The sequence below is a fragment of the Ranitomeya variabilis genome, chromosome 1, assembly GCF_051348905.1.
Source record: "Ranitomeya variabilis isolate aRanVar5 chromosome 1, aRanVar5.hap1, whole genome shotgun sequence".
In the NCBI taxonomy this organism is placed as follows: domain Eukaryota; kingdom Metazoa; phylum Chordata; class Amphibia; order Anura; family Dendrobatidae; genus Ranitomeya; species Ranitomeya variabilis.
Window position 1 is genome coordinate 357907292 of NC_135232.1, and position 21371 is coordinate 357928662.

At 42.9% G+C, this 21371-nt stretch overlaps 1 protein-coding gene across 5 annotated transcripts in view; it reads left to right on the forward strand.

Annotated features, from left to right (window-relative positions):
* SYK (spleen associated tyrosine kinase) overlaps nucleotides 1-21371 on the forward strand; it is a 286906-nt gene that overhangs the window by 212995 nt on the left and 52540 nt on the right. For all 5 annotated transcript variants that reach the window (XM_077299920.1, XM_077299917.1, XM_077299921.1 and 2 more), the window contains one exon: nucleotides 10399-10608. In XM_077299920.1, the coding sequence (XP_077156035.1) occupies nucleotides 10399-10608 (210 nt within the window). The remainder of the gene's footprint in view (nucleotides 1-10398; nucleotides 10609-21371) is intronic.

A 21371-nucleotide genomic window follows, 5' to 3' on the forward strand; every position in this document is an offset into this window, starting at 1 on the left:
AACACATAGGGCCTAAATTCTACATTACATCTAAGTTTGTATTTAAGTAAGAAATAAAATGAAATATGTGCCGATATTTTTCCATTTGATCAAAAGCCAATAAGATTTTACTGACCACCAATACGTCTTTTTACTGACTTCACATATAGCATCACCTGACTGGTGAAAATGCAGTAGCTGTCAACTGTACACTATAGGTGACACCTTGCTGTATCAGCCTTGATTTGGTGTTGGCGCAAACCATGTCTTTTTAAACCCTTAGATGCTGCTGTCAAAGGTGACTATGGCATCTAAATGATTAACAGAGTGTGGGAGCTCCCTCTTTAACCCCGTTGGCACCCTGAGATCATGATTGTGTGGTCCTGATGTTTGCCACAGCAATTTATGGCCAAATAAGGGCCTTAGAGTCTTCTGGCTATAGTAGTCTGTCTGTGACACAGAATCCGTCTCCTTCCTTAGCGGTATGATGGCTGGACATTCCCATCTTGTTTGTACTTGCATATAATTGTTTGTAGAGATGAACAAAGCACCTTCAGGTGTTAGGCCGGGGACACACTTAACGTATAATAAAACGGTCCATTTTTCACGGCCGTAATACGTAGAAAAGTCCCCAAAATAGTGATCCGTATGTCATCCGTAGGCAGGGTGTGTCAGCGTATTTTGCGCATGGCATCCTCCGTATGTAATCCGTATGGCATCCGTACTGCGAGATTTTCTCGCAGGCTTGCAAAACTGACATCTAATGGATTTATGGGCTCAAATTTTCGGGAAAACATATATGCAGTATATATATATATGTCATTGAGACACATATATATATATTCTGTATTTATATTTCATTCAGCGCGATATCTGTGAAAAGCCGGTAATTCAATTGCCGGCTTCACATTTCTCCTGCCTAAACCCGACAGGATATGAGACATGGTTTACATACAGTAAACCATCTCATATCCCCCTTTTTTTGCATATTCCACACTACTAATGTTAGTAGTGTGTATGTGCAAAATTTGGCCGCTGTAGCTGCTCAAATAAAGGGTTAAATGGCGGAAAAAATTGGCGTGGGCTCCCGCGCAATTTTCTCCGCCAGAGTGGTAAAGCCAGTGACTGAGGGCAGATATTACTAGCCAGGAGAGGGTCCATGGTTATTGGCCCCCCTGGCTACAAACATCTGCCCCCAGCCACCCCAGAATAGGCACATCTGGAAGATGCGCCTATTCTGGCACTTGGCCACTCTCTTCCCACTCCCTGTAGCGGTGGGATATGGGGTAATGAAGGGTTAATGCCACCTTGCTATTGTAAGGTGACATTAAGCCAGATTAATAATGGAGAGGCGTCAATTATGACACCTATCCATTATTAATCCAATTGTCTGAAAGGGTTAAAAAAGACACACACACATTATTAAAAATGATTTTAATGAAATAAACACACACGTTGTTTTAGTATTTTATTGTTCTCTCAATCCATCAGAACATCCTCGCTTGGCAAAATAATTAACCCACAAGATACATACCTTCCGATGATCTTTCACGTCCAACGAGGTAATCCATCTGAAGGGGTTAATTATTTTACAGCCATGAGCTGCGCTAAAGCACTCGCTCGTGGTTCTAATCCCCGGGTAATGAAACGAAATCTGAGTGATCTGTACTTACATTGAGTTGCGGTGAGGCGCCCTCTGGTGGATGAACTCATATGAACTCGAGCGTGGGAACTTTTCCAAGGCTCCAGTTCATGAGAACATCCACCAGAGGGCGCCTCACCGCAACTCAATGTAAGTACAGATCACTCAGATTTCCTTTCATTACCCGGGGATTACAACCATGAGCGAGTGCTTTAGCGCAGCTCATGGCTGTAAAATAATTAACCCCTTCAGATGGATTACCTCGTTGGACGTGAAAGATCATCGGAAGGTATGTATCTTGTGGGTTAATTATTTTGCCAAGCGAGGGTGTTCTGATGGATTGAGAGAACAATAAAATACTAAAACAACCTGTGTGTTTATTTCATTAAAATCATTTTTAATAATGTGTGTGTGTCTTTTTTAACCCTTTCAGACAATTGGATTAATAATGGATAGGTGTCAGAATTGACGCCTCTCCATTATTAATCTGGCTTAATGTCACCTTACAATAGCAAGGTGGCATTAACCCTTCATTACCCCATATCCCACCGCTACAGGGAGTGGGAAGAGAGTGGCCAAGTGCCAGAATAGGCGCATCTTCCAGATGTGCCTTTTCTGGGATGGCTGGGGGCAGATGTTTGTAGCCACGGGGGGGCCAATAACCATGGACCCTCTCCTGACTAGTAATATCTGCCCTCAGTCACTGGCTTTACCACTCTGGCGGAGAAAACTGCGCGGGAGCCCACGCCAATTTTTTCCGCCATTTAACCCTTTATTTGAGCAGCTACAGCGGCCAAATTTTGCACATACACACTACTAACATTAGTAGTGCGGAATATGCAAAAAAAAGGGGGATATGAGATGGTTTACTGTATGTAAACCATGTCTCATATCCTGTCGGGTTTGTGAAGGAGAAATGAGAAGCCGGCAATTGAATTACCGGCTTTTCTATAGAACACCGTTGCGTATTTCTCGCAATGCACACGCATGCTCCGTGTGTAATCCGATTTTTTCGCGCACCCATAGACTTGCATTGGCGAGTCTCGGCCGAGATACGCTGACAATCGCAGCCTGCTGCGAGTTCCCTCGGATCCGAAATACGGTGGAGAAAATATCGGATGATGGGAGCTGGACCATAGATTAACATTGGGCCGAGTGCTATGCGATTTTTTATCGCATAGCACTCGTCCGTATTACGGTCTAGTGTGACCCCAGCCTTAGGCGTCTGGATTCTCCCGCTGTGCGGGATAGATCACAAGCATTATCTGCTTTTGCGGTCTCCCATTCAGGTCCAGCCTCTGCAATTGCTGCTCAGCACAGATTTTGGTCCCAGCATCTTGCTCAGGCTCGTGGTATACATTTGGTTACTGCTGGCTCTCCAGTCAAGTCTATGGAAACCAATGATATGCGGGTTGAGCCTTGCGCTCTGGAGTCTAAGTCCAGAGATCACCTAACTGAGCATGTCCCTGATGTGGCGGCTTCTCGTTGGTGGTAGAACGTTAGCTGCTCTGATGATGCGGCAGCCCCGGATTGGCCCATGAGTGATGTCTCGGCCGACTGGGCATGAGTGTTTGGGGTGGAGCTTAGCATTTAAAAGGCTCTCGGTGGTGCACATAGGCGCACTAGTGTCATTTATGTTTGGTACATGTGGGTTGCTACTCTACCACTCTGTCTGCACATTTGTGTGTGTCTTTGCACAGAGACTGTACACATTGGCAGGCAGGTTGCATTCTTATGCAGTTTTGTACCGTTGGCTTTACGCCTGAGTCTCTAGTCTGCTACATGCTTAGGGTGCTGGTCAGGCACAGGTTCAGTAGTGTCAGGACTGGGGTAACTAGCTGCTTGGCTTAGCATCTGTTTCGTACATGTGAGCGATTGGCACAGTTCAGGTACAGAGCAAGCTCACCCCTTATGCTATACTTCTCGGTGAAAGCGACAGGGTACTGTATCTAGCATCAGAGAGCTCTCTCTCTCTTGGTTCAGCATCTGCTTCATTCATGTATGCGGTTAGCACTGTTTAATTGCAGAGCTAGTCCAATCTACGTGCTATTATCCCTGTGATGTTAACAGAGTATAGCACTTTGCATACTCATGCCGTACCTCTCTGTGAAGTAACTGAGCTTGGTACTCAGGGTTCCGTTCACACTGAATGGCGTCAACTCAGTGTGTTCAAGGTAGCGCTTGCTGTTTTGTTCCGTCATTATTCACACTAGCAGCAGGTTTCTTCTCTGCACAGTGGACCCCGGGTTGCGATTGCACTTTATTGTTATATTTTATTTAGTGCAATGTGCCAACCGTAACATCAGGTATGTTGAAATTGTACGGAAGGATGAGCCAGACTTGTGCAAGTCCACAATTAACTTCCTGATATCTTGGCTGATTTCTTAGAGAGTTTCCCATGATGCTACATAAATAAACAGTGTGTTTCAGGTGTGCATAAAAATACATCCACAGGTGTGTCTCTAGTTAAATCAGATGTTGCCAAAAAACAGAAACTTCCAAACACATGACATCATCATATGGGCAGTCCAGAATTGTTTAACCCCTTAGTGACCGAGCCAATTTTTACAATTCTGACCAGTGTCACTTTAAGAGGTTATAACTCTGGAACGCTTTATCGGATCCCGCTGATTCTGAGACTGTTTTTTTCGTGACATATTGTACTTCAAGATAGTGGTAACATTTCTTCGATATTACTTGCGATTATTTATGAAAAAAATGGAAATATGGCAAAAAAAATTAAAATTTTGCAATTTTCAAACTTTGTATTTTTATGCCCTTAAATCAGAGAGATATGTCACAAAAAATAGTTCATAAATAACATTTCCCACATGTCTACTTTACATCAGCACAATTTTGGAACCATTTTTTTTTTGTTAGGGAGTTATAAGGGTTAAAAGTTGACCAGCAATTTCTCATTTTTACAACACCATGTTTTTTTTAGGGACCACATCACCTTTGAAGTCATTTTGAGGGGTCTATATGATAGAAAATAACCAAGTGTGACACCATTCTAAAAACTGCTCCCCTCAAGCTGCTCAAAACCACATTCAAGAAGTTTATTAACCCTTTACGTACTTCACAGGAGCTGAAACAATGTGGAAGAAAAACATGAACATTTAACTTTTTTTGCAAACATTTTACTTCAGAACCATTTTTTTTAATTTTCACAAGTGTAAAAACAGAAATATAACCACAAATTTTGTTGTGCAATTTTTCCTGAGTACGCCGATACCCCATATGTGGAGGTAAACCACTGTTTGGGCGCACCGCAGAGCTTGGAAGTGAAGGAGCACCGTTTGACTGTTTCAATGCAGAATTGGCTGGAATTGAGATCGGACGCCATGTCGCGTTTGGAGAGCCCCTAATGTGCCTAAACAGTGGAAACCCCCCACAAGTGACACCATTTTGGAAACTAGACCCCTTAAGGAACTTATCTAGATGTGTGGTGAGCACTTTGAACCCCCAAGTGCTTCACAGAAGTTTATAACGTAGAGCCGTGAAAATAAAAAATCGCATTTGTTTTCACAAAAATGATTTTTTCGCCCACAAATTCTTATTTTCACAAGGGTAACAGGAGAAATTAGACCACAAAAGTTGTTGTGCAATTTCTCCTGAGTACGTCGATACCCCATATGTGGAGGTAAACCACTGTTTGGGCGCACCGCAGAGCTTGGAAATGAAGGAGCACCGTTTGACTTTTTCAATGCAGAATTGGCTGGAATTGAGATCGGATGCCATGTTGCGTTTGGAGAGCCCCTGATGTGCCTAAACAGTGGAAACCCCCCACAAGTGACACCATTTTGGAAACTAGACCCCTTAAGGAACTTATCTAGATGTGTGGTGAGCACTTTGAACCCCCAAGTGCTTCACAGAAGTTTATAACGTAGAGCCGTGAAAATAAAAAATCGCATTTGTTTTCACAAAAATGATTTTTTCGCCCACAAATTCTTATTTTCACAAGGGTAACAGGAGAAATTAGACCACAAAAGTTGTTGTTCAATTTCTCCTGAGTATGTCGATACCCCATATGTGGGGTTAAACCACTGTTTGGGCGCACCGCAGAGCTTAGAAGAGAAGGAGTGTCGTTTTACTTTTTCAATGTAGAATTGGCTGGAATTGAGATCGGACGCCATGTCACGTTTGGAGAGCCGCTGATGTGCCTAAACAGTGGAGACCCCCCACAAATGACACCATTTTGGAAACTAGACCCCTTAAGGAACTTATCTAGATGTGTGGTGAGCACTTTAAACCCCCAGGTGCTTCACAGAAGTTTATAACGTAGAGCCGTGAAAATAAAAAAATCGCATTTTTTCTACAAAAATGATTTTTTGCCTCCAAATTTTTATTTTACCAAGGGTAACAGGAGAAAATGGACCCCAGAAGTTGTTGTACAATTTGTCTTGAGTACGCCGACACCCCATATGTGGGGGTAAACCACTGTTTGGGTGCATGGCTGAGCTCGGAAGCAAAGGAGCGCCATTTGACTTTTCAATGCAAAATTGACTGGAATTGAGATCGGACTCCATGTCGCGTTTGGAGAGCCCCTGATGTGCCTAAACAGTAGAAACCCCCCACAAGTGACCCCATTTTGGAAACTAGACCCCCCATGGAATTTATCTAGATGTGTAGTGAGAACTTTGAATGCCAAAGTGCATCACAGAAGTTTATAATGCAGAGTCGTGAAAATAAAAAATATTTTATTTTTAACAATAAAGATTTTTTAGCCCCCAAGTTTTTATTTTCACAAGGGTAACAAGAGAAATTGGACCCCAATAGTTGTTCTCCAATTTGTTCTGAGTATGCTGGTACCCCATATGTGGGGGTAAACCACTGATTGGGCGCACGGCAGAGCTCGGAAGGGAAGGAGCGCCATTTTGGAATGCAGACTTTGATAGAATTGTCTGCGGGCGTTATGTTGCGTTTGCAGACCCCTAATGTACCTAAACAGTAGAAACCCCCAACAAGTGACTCCATTTTGGAAAATAGACCCCCCAAGGAACTTATCTAGATATGTGGTGAGAACTTTGAATGCCCAAGTGCTTCACAGAAGTTTATAATGCAGAGTCGTGAAAATAAAAAATATTTTTTTTCCCACAAAAAAGATTTTTTTAGCCCCCAAATTTTTATTTTCACAAGGGTAACAAGAGAAATTGGACCCCAAACGTTGTTGTCCAATTTGTCCTGAGTATTCTGGTACCCAATATGTGGGGGTAAACCACTGTTTGGGCGCACGGCAGAGCTCGGAATGGAAGGAGCGCCATTTTGAAATGCAGGCTTTGATAGAATGGTCTGCGGGCGTTATGTTGCGTTTGCAGAGCCACTGATGTACCTAAACAGTAGAAACCTCCCACAAGTGACCCCATTTTCAAAACTAGACCCCCCAAGGAACTTATCTAGATATGTGGTGAGAACTTTGAATGCCCAAGTGCTTCACAGAAGTTTATAATGCAGAGTAGTGAAAATAGAAAATATTTTTTTTTCCACAAAAAAGATTTTTTAGCCCCCAAGTTTTTATTTTCACAAGGGTAACAAGAGAAATTGGATGCCAATATTTGTTCTACAATTTGTCCTGAGTATGCTGGTACCCCATATGTGGGGGTAAACCACTGTTTTGGCACACGGCAGAGCTCGGAAGAGAAGGAGCGCCATTTTGGAATTCAGACTTTGATAGAATTGTCTGTGGGTGTTATGTTGTGTTTGCAGAGCCCCTGATGTACCTAAACAGTAGAAACCCCCCAAAAGTGACCAAATTTTGGAAACTAGACCCCCTAAGGAACTTATCTAGATATGTGGTGAGAACTTTGAATGCTCAAGTGCTTCACAGAAGTTTATAATGCAGAGTAGCGAAAATAAAAAATTATTTTTTTTTCCCCACAAAAAAGATTTTTAGCCCCCAAGTTTTAATTTTCACAAGGGTAACAGGAGAAATTGGACCCCAAAAGTTGTTGTCCAATTTATCCCGAGTACGCTGATGCCCCATATGTGGGGGTAAACTACTGTTTGGGCGCACGGCAGAGCTCAGAAGGGAGGGAGCACCATTTGACTTTTTTAGCGCAAAATTGGCTGTCGTGTTTGGAGACCCCCTGATGTACCTAAACAGTGGAAACCCCCAAATTATAACTCCAACCCTAACTCCAACACACCCCTAACCCTAATCTCAACCCGATCCATAATCCTAATCACAACCCTAACGATAATCACAACCCTAACCCCAAAACCGGCCTAATCTCAACCCTAACCATAACCCTAATCAAAACCCTAAATCCAACACACCCCTAACCCTAATCCCAACCCTAATCCCAACCCTAACCCTAATCCCAACCCTAATCCCAAACGTAACCCTAATCCCAACCCTAATCCCAAACGTAACCTAATCCCAACCCTGATCCAAACCCTAACCCCAATCCCAACTCTAACCCTAACTTTAGCCCCAACCCTAACCCTAACTTTAGCCCCAACCCTAACCATAACTTTAGCCCCGTCGTCACAAAAAAAGTTCAATGTAACCTTTTTTTTGTACGTCGCGTCCGCCATTTCCGCGCATGCGTGGCCGTAACTCTGCCCCCTCCTCCCCAGGACATAGACTGGGAAGCGGATGCGTTGAAAAACTGCATCCGCTGCCCACGTTGTGCGCAATTTTCACAACGTGCGTCGGTACGTCGGGCCGACGCATTGCAACCGCCCCGTACCGACGCAAGTGTGAAAGAAGCCTAAGGCTACTTTCACACTAGCGTCGTACTCGGCCCATCGCAGTGTGTCGGGCCGACGTACCGACGCTAGCGTTGTAAGCGCCGCACAACGGGTGCAGCGGATGCTGTTTTTTCAACGCATCCGCTGCCACATTGTGAGGTGCGGGGAGGCGAGGACGGAGTTCCGGCTGCGCATGCGCGGTCGGAAATGGTGGACACATCGCACAAAAAAGTTACATGTAGCTTTTTTGTGCCGACGGTCCGCCAAAGCACGACGCATCCGTCGCACAACGGATGTGACGTGTGGCAATCCGTCGCAATGCGTCGCTAATGCAAGCCAATGGAGAAAAAATGCATCCTGCAAGCACTTTTGCAGGATGCGTTTTTTCTCCAACGACGCACTGCGACGGAAGCCAAAAAACGCTAGTGTGAAAGTTGCCTAACCCTAACCCTAGCCCTAACCCTAAATTTAGCCCCAACCCTAACCCTAACCCTAACCCTAGCCCTAACCCTAACCCTAACCCTAACCCTAGCCCTAACCCTAACCCTAGCCCTAACCCTAACCCTAAATTTAGCCCCAACTCGTCTCTCCTGCCGGCCGGCAGATGGCAGCAGATGGTGGGCGCACTGCGCATGCGCCCGCCATGAGGAAAAAGCCGGCCGGCAGGAGGAGACAGAAGAGGACCCAGGGACACCGGGTGAGTATGATAGGGTCCCCGAATCCCCCTATTTCTCTGTCCTCTGATGTGCGATCACATCAGAGGACAGAGAATTACAGATCGCTTTTTTTTTTTTTTTGCGGTCGCCGGTAAACTGTTAATTACCGGCGATCGCAAAACAGGGGTCGGTGCAAACCGACCCCGATCATGTTCTTTGGCAGCCGAGACCCCAAAGATCTTCCGGGTGCCGGGCGGCGGGCGCACTGCGCGTGCGCCCGCCATTTTTTCCCCGGAAAAAAGATGGCGGCGCCCATCGGGAGCCACGAGGAGCACCGGGGGAGATAGGTGAGTATTGGGGGGCTATCGGGGGCCATCGGGGACCCTATTTCTCTGTCCTCCGATGTGCGATCACATCGGAGGACAGAGAAATTAAATGGCAAATCGCGGTTTGTTTTTTTTTGTTGCGACCGCCGGTAAACGGTTAATTACCGGCGATCGCAACTCGGGGGTCGGTAAAAACCCCCCGAATCATGTTCTCTGGGGTCTCGGCTACCCTCGGCAACCGAGACCCCAGAGAAAATCCGACTCTGGGGGGCGCTATTCACTTTTTCCACAGCGCCGTTAATTAACGGCGCTGTGGTTTAAGTACCCTTAGCGGTCGCCGTTAAAAGGCGTATCGGCGGTCGTTAAGGGGTTAAAGACATAGTGTATGTAATCTTTTGACTTTTCAGAAAGTAATAAAAATGGCTTAAAACATTCTATCTCTCATTATTCTGGCATTTGGCAAATATTAATAAATATAGCAATCCTAATTGACTGAAAACAGGAAAGGTTTATTCTGATGTCATGTCAGATATTGAGAACAACATGCATATGTATTTTTTTACATACTGTAGGTAAACTTCTAGTTTGAACTGTATATAAAGTTAAGCTAATGGTGGAATATATATAATGCTAAAACAAGGTATTTTTCTAGCCTCTGCAGCTAAACTGTACATTCCACAATCTACACATATTTTCATCACTTTAGCAGGACTAAAAGATTAATTTTTGGGGTGAATGTAATAAAATTGAAGAAGCTCCCTTAAATCATAACAAGAAAACATGGAGAAATGTTTTTTCTGCTTCTAGTCATTGTTCCCTAAATTGGATGTGCAAAATTACTTGTTATCAGCTCCATTTAAGAAAGCCCTATATGTCCTGCAAAAAATGCCTTTAGATAGCAACATTCCAGAAAATAACATTTTGTGCACAAAGAACTAAGAGACATCAGGTCATAAAAGGTTTAGAGTAAAAATATTAAATTAAAAAAGGTACATTTGAAGACTTTGGTCATGAAAGAAATTTTCAGTTGTGAGCTGCATGTTCACTTCTTATATACAAAAGCCTGAACCTTGATTTACCAAAATTCTGTTAATATTTACAGATCTGAAAGAAAAGTCGCAGTTAAAATTCTTAAAAACGAGGGCAATGACCCATCCATTCAACAAGAACTTCTCGAAGAGGCTAAAGTGATGCAGCAACTGGATAACCCATACATTGTCAGAATGATTGGCATTTGTGAAGCTGAATTTTGGATGTTGGTTATGGAGTTGGCAGAGCTTGGACCCCTGAATAAATTTTTGACTAAAAACAGGTATTACAAGAAAACAGTGATATTATTATAAACATTTTCATTCACACATTGATACAAGGCGCTAATGTGGCCTTTTATACTCATATTAGACTCGGAGCACATATCTTCCTCAAAGAGTTTTGCAAAGGTGTCTCTGTTTAGATGCATCAATTATATGGCAGCATTTAAAACTGATGGGACGGATTCATTTTTTCGACGGATCCGACTAGCAGATCAGGCTAAATAAAATGCTGCATGCTCAGTTAAAAAAAAGGAATCCGTCGCTGGATTCCATCATTTGACGGATCCGGCGCCCATAGGCTTCCATTCGAGAAAACAACGGACGGCGACGGTCGCTGTCCATTCTTTCGACGTACACAAAAAACGTTACTTTGTCAGTTGTCTCTGGCCACCGGACAAACAATTTTTGACGGATCCGGCGAACAGAGGATGAAACGAGAGGTCATCAGTCGCAATCCAGCTCTAAAACAAGTCTATGAGAAAAAAAAGGATCCAGGGTCATCAGTCGCCGGATTTGTTTTTTTCAAAATTCAACGGATTGCGACTGATAGCAAAAAACTGATGTGTGAAAGGGGCCTTACAATTCACCTCACTGTGTCAGCAGAAAAAGATTTTATCTACCATTTAAAGGTAGATAAAATCTATTGATTACTATTAGCAATTTTATCACTTATCATTATCACTTCTGTTAGAACATGCACCATGTGCTATAAATAACATTATAACTTTATTCTATAAGTCAGTACTATACGGAGTCATGAAAACCACACAAAAATAATAAAATATAAATACTTTATTTGCTTACATTAAAAGAGTAATATAGAAATAAGGTCCAAGGTGAAGACAACAAGGGGAAGAACAGATAAATGTATGCTTGATTACAAATCTCCATTTAAACATGTGAAATGCTAAATACTATGACTTCAATATCTGCAATCAAGCATTACAATTCTAAATAACATCCAAGCCAACATTAGTTGGAATACTGGATACTCATAAAAGCTTTATTGATCTAATTTCTTTCTAAATTAAAAGATTAAGGTTTTCTAAAAATGTGTGTAATAGTAACGTGCTCATTCATAAGTGGTACGTTACTTTGCAGTCCTCTCAACACCAATGCGGGGTTTCCCATCCCAACTTGCTAAGGGGGTTGCAGGGTAGCGAGTGTTGTCCCTTTATATACTATATACCAGGTGATGTAATGAGTCTGAGATAAGGCACATAAGCAGTGACATCCACTCCATAAAAATAATGTGCCTTGCCTTCAGCAATCTCAGTGGTTAGCGTGTGTCAAAGGAACACTCCTCTGACATCATTGATTTGTGCCCACCCCATAAGGATGCACATGGGGTTGGGCCCAACATAGTGTACAGACATAAAAATGATACATAATGACATCATAACATAAGTGTCACAACTCTCCGTCCCTGTCCCTAGCGCTATGGGGAGCCGTATCTATCCCTGCTCCCTGGAATACTTCTAATAGTGAAGACACCGGGACCACATACCTTTCTGAGCTCTTGAATCTGCCTTTAGTCTGTTCCCTTTCTCCAGCCAGGGAAGCTGGTAGTAGTGTATGGAAAATCATCAAACAGACAAACAAGAGAATACGTACAGGGATAAAGGAAAATTCCAATCATACAAAATTCACACCCCAATAACACAGGGGAGCAGAAACAAAACCAAGCAACAGTCTCTATATAAATCCACAAACAACAAAACTCATCTAACTCATGAACCATGCAGCATGAAGCTAACTCTGGCAATCCCTGCCTGCCAGAGGCCAGTATAAATAAGAGAGGGGAGTGGCAAACTCTGAACAGCTGAGAACATCAAGCAGATAAGCTTGCTTTCAGGACCTCTCAACCGAAACAGATTAACCCCTGCACAGCTAGAAGAAATCTGCACTGTTTAATATGAAGGTGAAGTGCTTCTAATAAGTGCATGAGTAGGAGAAATCAGACAGTGTGGTCTTCTTGCTCCTCTCTGTAGCAATAAACCCATAGCAATAAGTGAAAGGAACATGATTGGCATAACACCATAAAAATAATAACACATGATTAAATATGAAAAAAATGAGTGATCAAGTACAGAAATAAGTCACTTAATTAAAGTGCATGCTAAATAATAAGAATAACAATATCAATTAAGAGATTTTTAACCATTCATTCATAATTCACCACATAGACTAGAAAAGTAGAGGAACATTTTTTATGCTTTAAATAGAAGGAAATAAAACTTTAAGACGATGCTTAGGGTCTCACCATTCATTGTCATGCAAGTCTTGTCAACTAATCTTAGACCTTCGGGAGGCAGCATTTTCAAGACCATAGAAATATAAATAATATATATACAGTATATATAATATACTGTATATATATATTTATATATATATATTTCTTACTTATGGTTTTGTAGCCCATTCCAGCTTTGTGCAGGTCTATGATCTTGTCCCTGACATCCTTATAAAGCTCTTTGGTCTTGCCCAAGCTGTAGAGGTTACAGTATGTCTGATTAAATGAGTCTGTGGACAGGAGTCTTTTTATAAAGGTGACTATGTAAGACAGCTGTCTTTAATGCAGATAACGAGTTGATTAGGAGCGTCTAACTGGTCTGTAGTAGCCAGAACTCTTAATGGTTGGTGAGGGATCAAATACTTATTTCTCACTGCAAAAATCCAAATAAATGTTTAGAATTTATACAATGTGATTTTCTGAATTTTATTTTTGATATTCTATCTTTCAATGTTAAAATTAACCAACCCTTAAAATTATAGACTGTTCATGTCTTTGTCAGTGGGCACTCAACTTTTTGAAGTTTGTCAGTGGGCAAACTTACAAAATCAGCAACGGATTAAATACATATTTCCCCCACTGTAGTATAATGCAATTGTAATATGATGTCAATCACAGGTCTCTCTTATCTTTTTAAGTGGGAGAACTTGCACAATTGGTGGCTGACTAAACACTTATTTTCCCCACTGTACCTAAACAGTGGAAACCCCCAATTCTAACTTCAACCCTAACCCCAACACAACCCTAACCATAGTCCCAACCCAAACCATAACCCTAACCACAAAACTAACCCCAACACACCCCTAACCCTAATCCCAACCCTTACCATAACTCTTACCACAAATCTAGCCCTAACACAGCCTTATTCGTCATCCCAATCCTAACCATAATCCAAACCATAACCACAACCCTAACCATAAACCTAACCCTAACCCTAGTCCTAACCCTAACTTTAGCCCACCTCACTTTAGCTCAACCATAACCCTAACTTTAGCCCAACTCACTTTAGCCCAACCCTAACCCTAACATTACCCCAGCTCACCCTAGCCCAACCCTAACTTTAGCCCAACTCCAACGAAAAATGGAAATAAATACATTTTTTATTTGATTATTTGTACTTAACTAAGGGGGTGATAAAGGGGGTGTGATTTACTATTTTTTTTTATTTTGATCACTGTGATAGGGTCTATCACAGTGATTAAAATGAACAAATAGGAAACATTTCCTATTGTTGCTGAGTGCCAGCCGGCAGATCTCGGCGGACGCACTACACATGCACCCTCCATTTTCTCCCGGAAGAATATGCCGTCGGCCCAGGGGACTACTGTATATACAGGCACATACACATATATACAGGCTCATAAACACACTATATGAATGCACATAAACACAATGCATATAGAGTCACACATAGAGAATATACAGGCACACGTACTATATTCTATACAGTCACATACAGTATATGCAGGCACTTGTGGAAGTGGTATTGTAGTGTTCCCTTTATTTTTTTGAGCAGTGTATATTGTAGAGATTCACTTTCTCTGGAAGGCATTAGGCCTTAGGTAGAGGTCACACAGGCAGTTCAGCTTTGGTCCAAACAAGTGCAGTTTTAGTTGCTTTCCACAGGTTTCCCAGCACTGAAACAAACTCATAAACATAAGTGTTCAACTCTGTCACAGTTCACACTGAACATTCCCTAATAGCTCAGTACAGTAGGTTATTAGGTTTTTTCCCAAGTGATTTGTCACTGGTTTGAAATGAGAAGCAGCCATGAAGAATTCCCAAGAAAATAGCAATATCATCATCCAGCTCATTGATAGCGGTCTCTCCACCAAGAAAATTGCCAAACTGCATCATGTGTGTGCCATGACAGCTGGAAGAATACCAAATGAAGTCCATTCATCAATTCAAAAGTCAAGTGGTGGACGTTCAAAACAGTGTTACTCTTTTTCTCGTCAGTGTAGATAGATATATACAGTAGATATATATACAGTTGAAACTAGAAGTTTACATACACTATATAAAAAGACACATATGCACATTTTTCTCAATATCTGACATGAAATCAGAATAAACCTTTCCCGTTTTAGGTCAATGAGGATTACCATAATTATTAATATTTGCCAAATGCCAGAATAATGAGAGATAGAATGTTTTAAGGCATTTTCATTACTACTGCAAAGTCAAAAGTTTACATACACTAAGAAACAATTTTGGACTGCCCATATGATGATGTCATGTGTTTGGAATCTTCTGATTTTTTGGCAACTTTTGAGTTATTTAGAGACACACCTCCAAAGGTCATTGCTCTCTGCTGGCTGATTCTCCTGGATCTCTCTGCCGCATTTGACACTGTGGATCACCAGCTCCTTCTCACTATGCTCCGCTCCATAGGCCTCAAGGACACAGCCCTCTCTTGGTTCTCCTCCTACCTCTCTGACCGCTCCTTCACTGTATCTTTTGCTGGCTCCTCTTCCTCTCCTCGTCCCCTTACTATCGGGGTTCCGCAGGGCTCAGTCCTAGGCCCCCTCCTCTTCTCTCTATACACGGCCTGCGGAATATGTTGACGCTATAAAAAATAAAAAATTATTATTATTATTATGTATTTAATGCACACCTAAAACACACTGCTGCATTATGTAGCTTCATGGCAAAGTCTAAAGAAGTCAGCCAAGATATCAGGAAGAGAATTGTGGACATGCACAAGTGTGGCTCATCCTTGGGTACAATTTCAAGATACCTGAAGGCGTTTCATTCATCTGTACAAACAATTATATGCAAGTAAAAACAAGATTGGAATGTCCAGCCATCATACCACTCAGGAAGGAGACGGGTACTGTGTCCCAGAGATGATCGTGCTTTGGTCTGACATGTGCATATCAACCCAAGGACAAAAGCAAAAGACCTTGTGAAGATGATGGTGGAAGCTGGTAAGATTGTGTCAATATCCACAGTTAAACAAGTATTGTATCAACATGGGCTGAAAGGCCACTCTGCCAGGAAGAAGCCATTGCTCCAAAAGAAACATAAGAAAGCCAAACTAATGCACACAGCATCAAAGACCTTAATTTTTGGAGACATGTCCTGTGTAGAGATGAGCCACCTCCCTAGTGTTCGGGTTCGGTTCAGTTCGACAAACTGTTCGTCGAACTGTTCGTCGAACACCGTCAAACCCCATTGAAACCAATGGCAGGCAAACACAAATACATACACACACATGGAAAACAAATAGAAAACACCTTAAAAGGTGTCCAGAAGCTGACAAACTGCTCAGAAGACACAATAAACACATGGAAAAGTCACAACTACATATAGTCATGCGAAAAGAAAAGAGGTGGAGGAGTAAAAGGAGGAGGAGACACAGATATAGGCATGTCATACCCTTTTAAAATCAAGAAAGGCTGGAGTAAAAATCTAAACTCACTCTACCAACACCCAGACATCTTGATTAAAAAAATTTAAAAAAAGAAATATCTTTAGGTAGAATGGCAGCGGGTCCATTCAGAACACTTTCCTTAGAAGACGTAGTGGTACCCTTGTTGGGAGTTGTGCCAAAAAATGAACCCAATACATTCAGACTAATCAACCATTTGTCATATCCAAGGGGCAGATCAGTAAATGACAACATTGATGCGGAACCAAGTACAGTACTATGTACAGTACCTCCTTTGATGAGGCAATCAGGCGGGTCAAGAAATTGGTAAGGGGCACCCTAATGGCCAAAACAGACATTGAGGGGGCGTTCCGGTTACTACCTGTGCCTCCGAACAATGTCCTCCCATTGGACTGCTTCTGTAAAGGAGCATACTACATAGATCGCTGTTTGCCCATGGGGTGCTCCATATCCTGCTCACTATTTGAGGCGTTTATTTGCTTCCTCGAATGTGTCGTCATGGACGTTTGTAAGGCGGCACATATTATCCATTACCTCGACGACTTCTTATGCCTGGGCCCAAAAGATTCGCCACAGTGTGAAAACACGCGGTAGTCCACCTGTGAGAAGGAGAGAGCTGGAGGGAGAGTGGACACCCCAGAGCCGAGAGGTTAGATTGAGAAAGAAAGAAGGCGGTGTAGCTTGCTTCATGGGTGGGGTACTCTGCTGAGTAGCAGAAATTGCTACTAGGCCCAAAAGGATTTCCTGGGCCAGATGCCGTTACAAAATAATAGTTAGGTAAACAGGCGGTGTAGCTTGCTTCATGGGTGGGGTACGCTGCTGAGTAGCACTAAATTCTACTAGGCCCAAAAGGATTTCCGCTCCTTCACTGTATCTTTTGCTGGCACCTCTTCCTCTCCTCGTCCCCTTACTATCGGGGATCCGCAGGGCTCAGTCCTAGGCCCCCTCCTCTTCTCTCTATACACGGCCCCCATTGAACAAACAATCAGCAGATTTGGGTTCCAATATCATCTCTATGCTGATGACACCCAATTATACACTTTCTCCCCTGACATTACCCCTACCCTAATTCAAAATACCAAGGATTGTCTGTCTGCTGTCTCTAACATCATGTCCTCCCTCTATCTGAAACTAAATCTCTCCAAAACGGAACTTCTTGTGTTTCTCCCTTCTACTAACCTCACTCTACCCAACATCGAAATTACCCTGGAGGGTTCAACCATAACTCCCAAGCAGCATGCCCCGTCTAGGGGTCATATTCGACACCAAACTTTCCTTTACTCCCTATATCCGATCACTCACTCGCTCTTGTCACCTGCATCTTAAAAACATCTCCAGAATCCGACCTTTTATCACCTTTGAAACTGCTAAGACTCTTACTGTTGCTCTTATTCATTCTCGTCTGGACTACTGCAACTCTCTTCTGATCGGTCTCCCTCTTACCAAACTTTCTCCTCTCCAATCCATCTTGAATGCGGCAGCCAGGGTCATATTTCTGTCCAGCCGCTTCACCGATGCCTCCATCTTGTGCCAGTCATTACACTGGCTACCCATTCGCTACAGGGTCCAGTATAAACTCATCTCTCTCACCCACAAAACTCTCCACAGTTCTGCACCACCTTATATGTCCTCTCTCATCTCTGTCTATCGCCCTACACGTGCCCTCCGTTCTACAAATGACCTAAGACTAATATCCCCCGTAATCCGAACCTCGCACCTCCATCTCAAAGACTTCTCTCGTGCTGCGCCAGCTCTCTGGAATGCACTTTCCCAGATGATCAGACTGAAACCTAGCCCCGACCTATTCAAGCGCGCTTTAAAAACCCATCTCTTCAAACAAGCCTACCACATCAACTACTCAGTAAACTAACTTTGCCCTGTTCCCTCCTTCCAAATATTATTCTGAATCTGCACCCTACTATTCATTTGTCTCCACACCCTCCATGCACATGATAACTGCACTTGATACTTGACTATTGCACTTAAACACGCGGGCTGATGACCGGATCATGCAGGTTTATATGAAAATCCCTATTTATTTTAATTGCCAGACCTGAAATAACAAGCACTTTTCACCTATTGTGTCCCTCCCATTTCCTTGTAGATTGTAAGCTTGCAAGCAGGGACCTCACCCCTAATGTCACTGTTTAAATTGTCTTAAGTTGTACTGAATTTATTGTCCGTACATGTCCCCGCTTAATTGTACAGTGCTGCGGAATATGTTGACGCTATATAAATAAAAAATTATTATTATTATGTATTTAATAAACACCTAAAACACACTGCTGCTTTATGTAGCTTCATGGCAAAGTCTAAAGAAGTCAGCCAAGATATCAGGAAGAGAATTGTGGACATGCACAAGTGTGGCTCATCCTTGGGTACAATTTCAAGATACCTGAAGGCGTTCCATTCATCTGTACAAACAATTATATGCAAGTACAAACAAGATTGGAATGTCCAGCTATCATACCACTCAGGAAGGAGATGGGTACTGTGTCCCAGAGATGATCGTGCTTTGGTCCGACATGTGCATATCAACCCAAGGACAAAAGCAAAAGACCTTGTGAAGATGATGGTGGAAGCTGGTAAGATTGTGTCAATATCCACAGTTAAACAAGTACTGTATCAACATGGGCTGAAAGGCCACTCTGCCAGGAAGAAGCCATTACTCCAAAAGAAACATAAGAAAGCCAAACTAATGCACACAGCATCAAAGACCTTAATTTTTGGAGACATGTCCTGTGTAGAGATGAGCCACCTCTCTAGTGTTCGGGTTCGGTTCAGTTCGACGAACTGTTCGTCGAACACCGCCGAACCCCATTGAAACCAATGGCAGGCAAACACAAACACATACAAACACATGGAAAACACATAGAAAACACCTTAAAAGGTGTCCAAAAGCTGACAAACTGCTCAGAAGACACAACAAACACATGGAAAAGTCACAACTACATATAGTCATGCGAAAAGAAAAGAAGTGGAGGAGTAAAAGGAGGAGGAGACACAGATATAGGCATGTCATACCCTTCTAAAATCAAGAAAGGCTGGAGTAAAAATCTAAACTCACTCTACCAACACCCAGACGTCTTGATAAAAAAAATAAAATAAGAAATATCTTTAGGTAGAATGGCAGCGGGTCCATTCAGAACACTTTCCTTAGAAGACGTAGTGGTAACCCCGTTGGTAGTTGTGCCAAAAAATGAACCCAGTACATTCAGACTAATCAACCATTTGTCATATCCAAGGGGCAGGTCAGTAAACGACAACATCGATGCGGAACCAAGTACAGTACTATGTACAGTACCTCCTTTGGTGAGGCAATCAGGCGGGTCAAGAAATTGGTAAGGGGCACCCTAATGGCCAAAACAGACATTGAGGGGGTGTTCCGGTTACTACCTGTGCCTCCGAACAATGTCCTCCCATTGGGCTGCTTCTGTGAAGGAGCATACTACATAGATCGCTGTTTGCCCATGGGGTGCTCCATATCCTGCTCACTATTTGAGGCGTTTAGTTGCTTCCTCGAATGTGTCGTCATGGACGTTTGTAAGGCGGCACACATTATCCATTACCTCGACGACTTCTTATGCCTGGGCCCAAAAGATTCACCACAGTGTGAAAACACGAGGTAGTCCACCTGTGAGAAGGAGAGAGCTAGAGGGAGAGTGGACACCCCAGAGCCGAGGGGTTAGATTGAGAAAGAAAGAAGGCGGTGTAGCTTGCTTCATGGGTGGGGTACTCTGCTGAGTAGCAGAAATTGTTACTAGGCCCAAACGGATTTCCTGGGCCAGATGCCGTTACAAAATAGTAGTTAGGTAAACAGGCGGTGTAGCTTGCTTCATGGGTGGGGTACGCTGCTGAGTATCTCTAAATTCTACTAGGCCCAAAAGGATTTCCCAGGCTATATTCCATTACAAAATAGTAGTTAGGTAAACAGGCGGTGTAGCTTGCTTTATGGGTGGGGTACGCTGCTGAGTAGCACTAAATTCTACTAGGCCCGAAGGGATTTCCTGGGCTAGATGCCATTACAAAATAGTAGTTAGGTAAACAGGCGGTGTAGCTTGCTTCATGGGTGAAGTACACTGCTGAGTAGCACCAAATTCTACTAGGCCCAAAAGGATTTCCCGGGCTAGATGCCGTTACAAAATAGTAGTTAGGTAACCAGGTGGTGTAGCTTGCTTCATGGGTGGGGTACGCTGCTGAGTAGCACTAAATTCTACTAGGCACAAAAGGATTTCCCGGGCTAGATGCTGTTACACAATAGTAGTTAGGTAAACAGGCAAGACCAAGGAGAAAAAGCATTACTGCAAAAAACTCGCACACCAATAATAGTACGCAATCATTTATAAAAATAACAAGCTGATTTTATTAGACAATTCAAAGACATCACAAAAAGTTAAAACATAATTAAAAAATACACACCATCCAAAATACACAGGTAATAGAGACAAAATTGTAATATAATATAATATAACCACCCAAAACCAACCCAAACTAATGGCTCATGGGGAAATGTGCAGAAATATATCCATATTAGGCAGATAGTATACACCTGATATACGCACACAAAACCGCCCCATGCAAAAACATGTATATCAAACAGCTGCCCTAAGGAATTCTATATACAAAAAGTAGCCAAAGAGGGGGGAGGGAAAGGGTTTTAAGAATCACCCATAAGTAGAGGTGCTGAACTGAATCTCATAGCTATATGTGGAGGAAACCCTCCATTAGAATACAACCTGGTATTTGGAGCGATGCCCATGCGTATCGCCTGACAAGCAGGCTTCGTCAGGGAAGATGCCAATAGAATGGCCTGACAGCTATAAATATTAAGAGCCTAATAGCTCATAAGAGACCGGTGTGTGGGCGCCCAGAGACGCCGGAAGTAGATGAAGCCGGACCACGCATGATCCAAAACATAGTACCTGATAGATACAGGGTTAAGGCAAGGCGCATGCGCAGAGAACGTGTATAGGAACAGCCGCACAAATCCAGATAGCGGCTGCGCCAGATGAGGCGCATAAATCCACGGCGCACACGCGCAAAGGACACAGGACATCACTCAGGTGTCCGCGCAT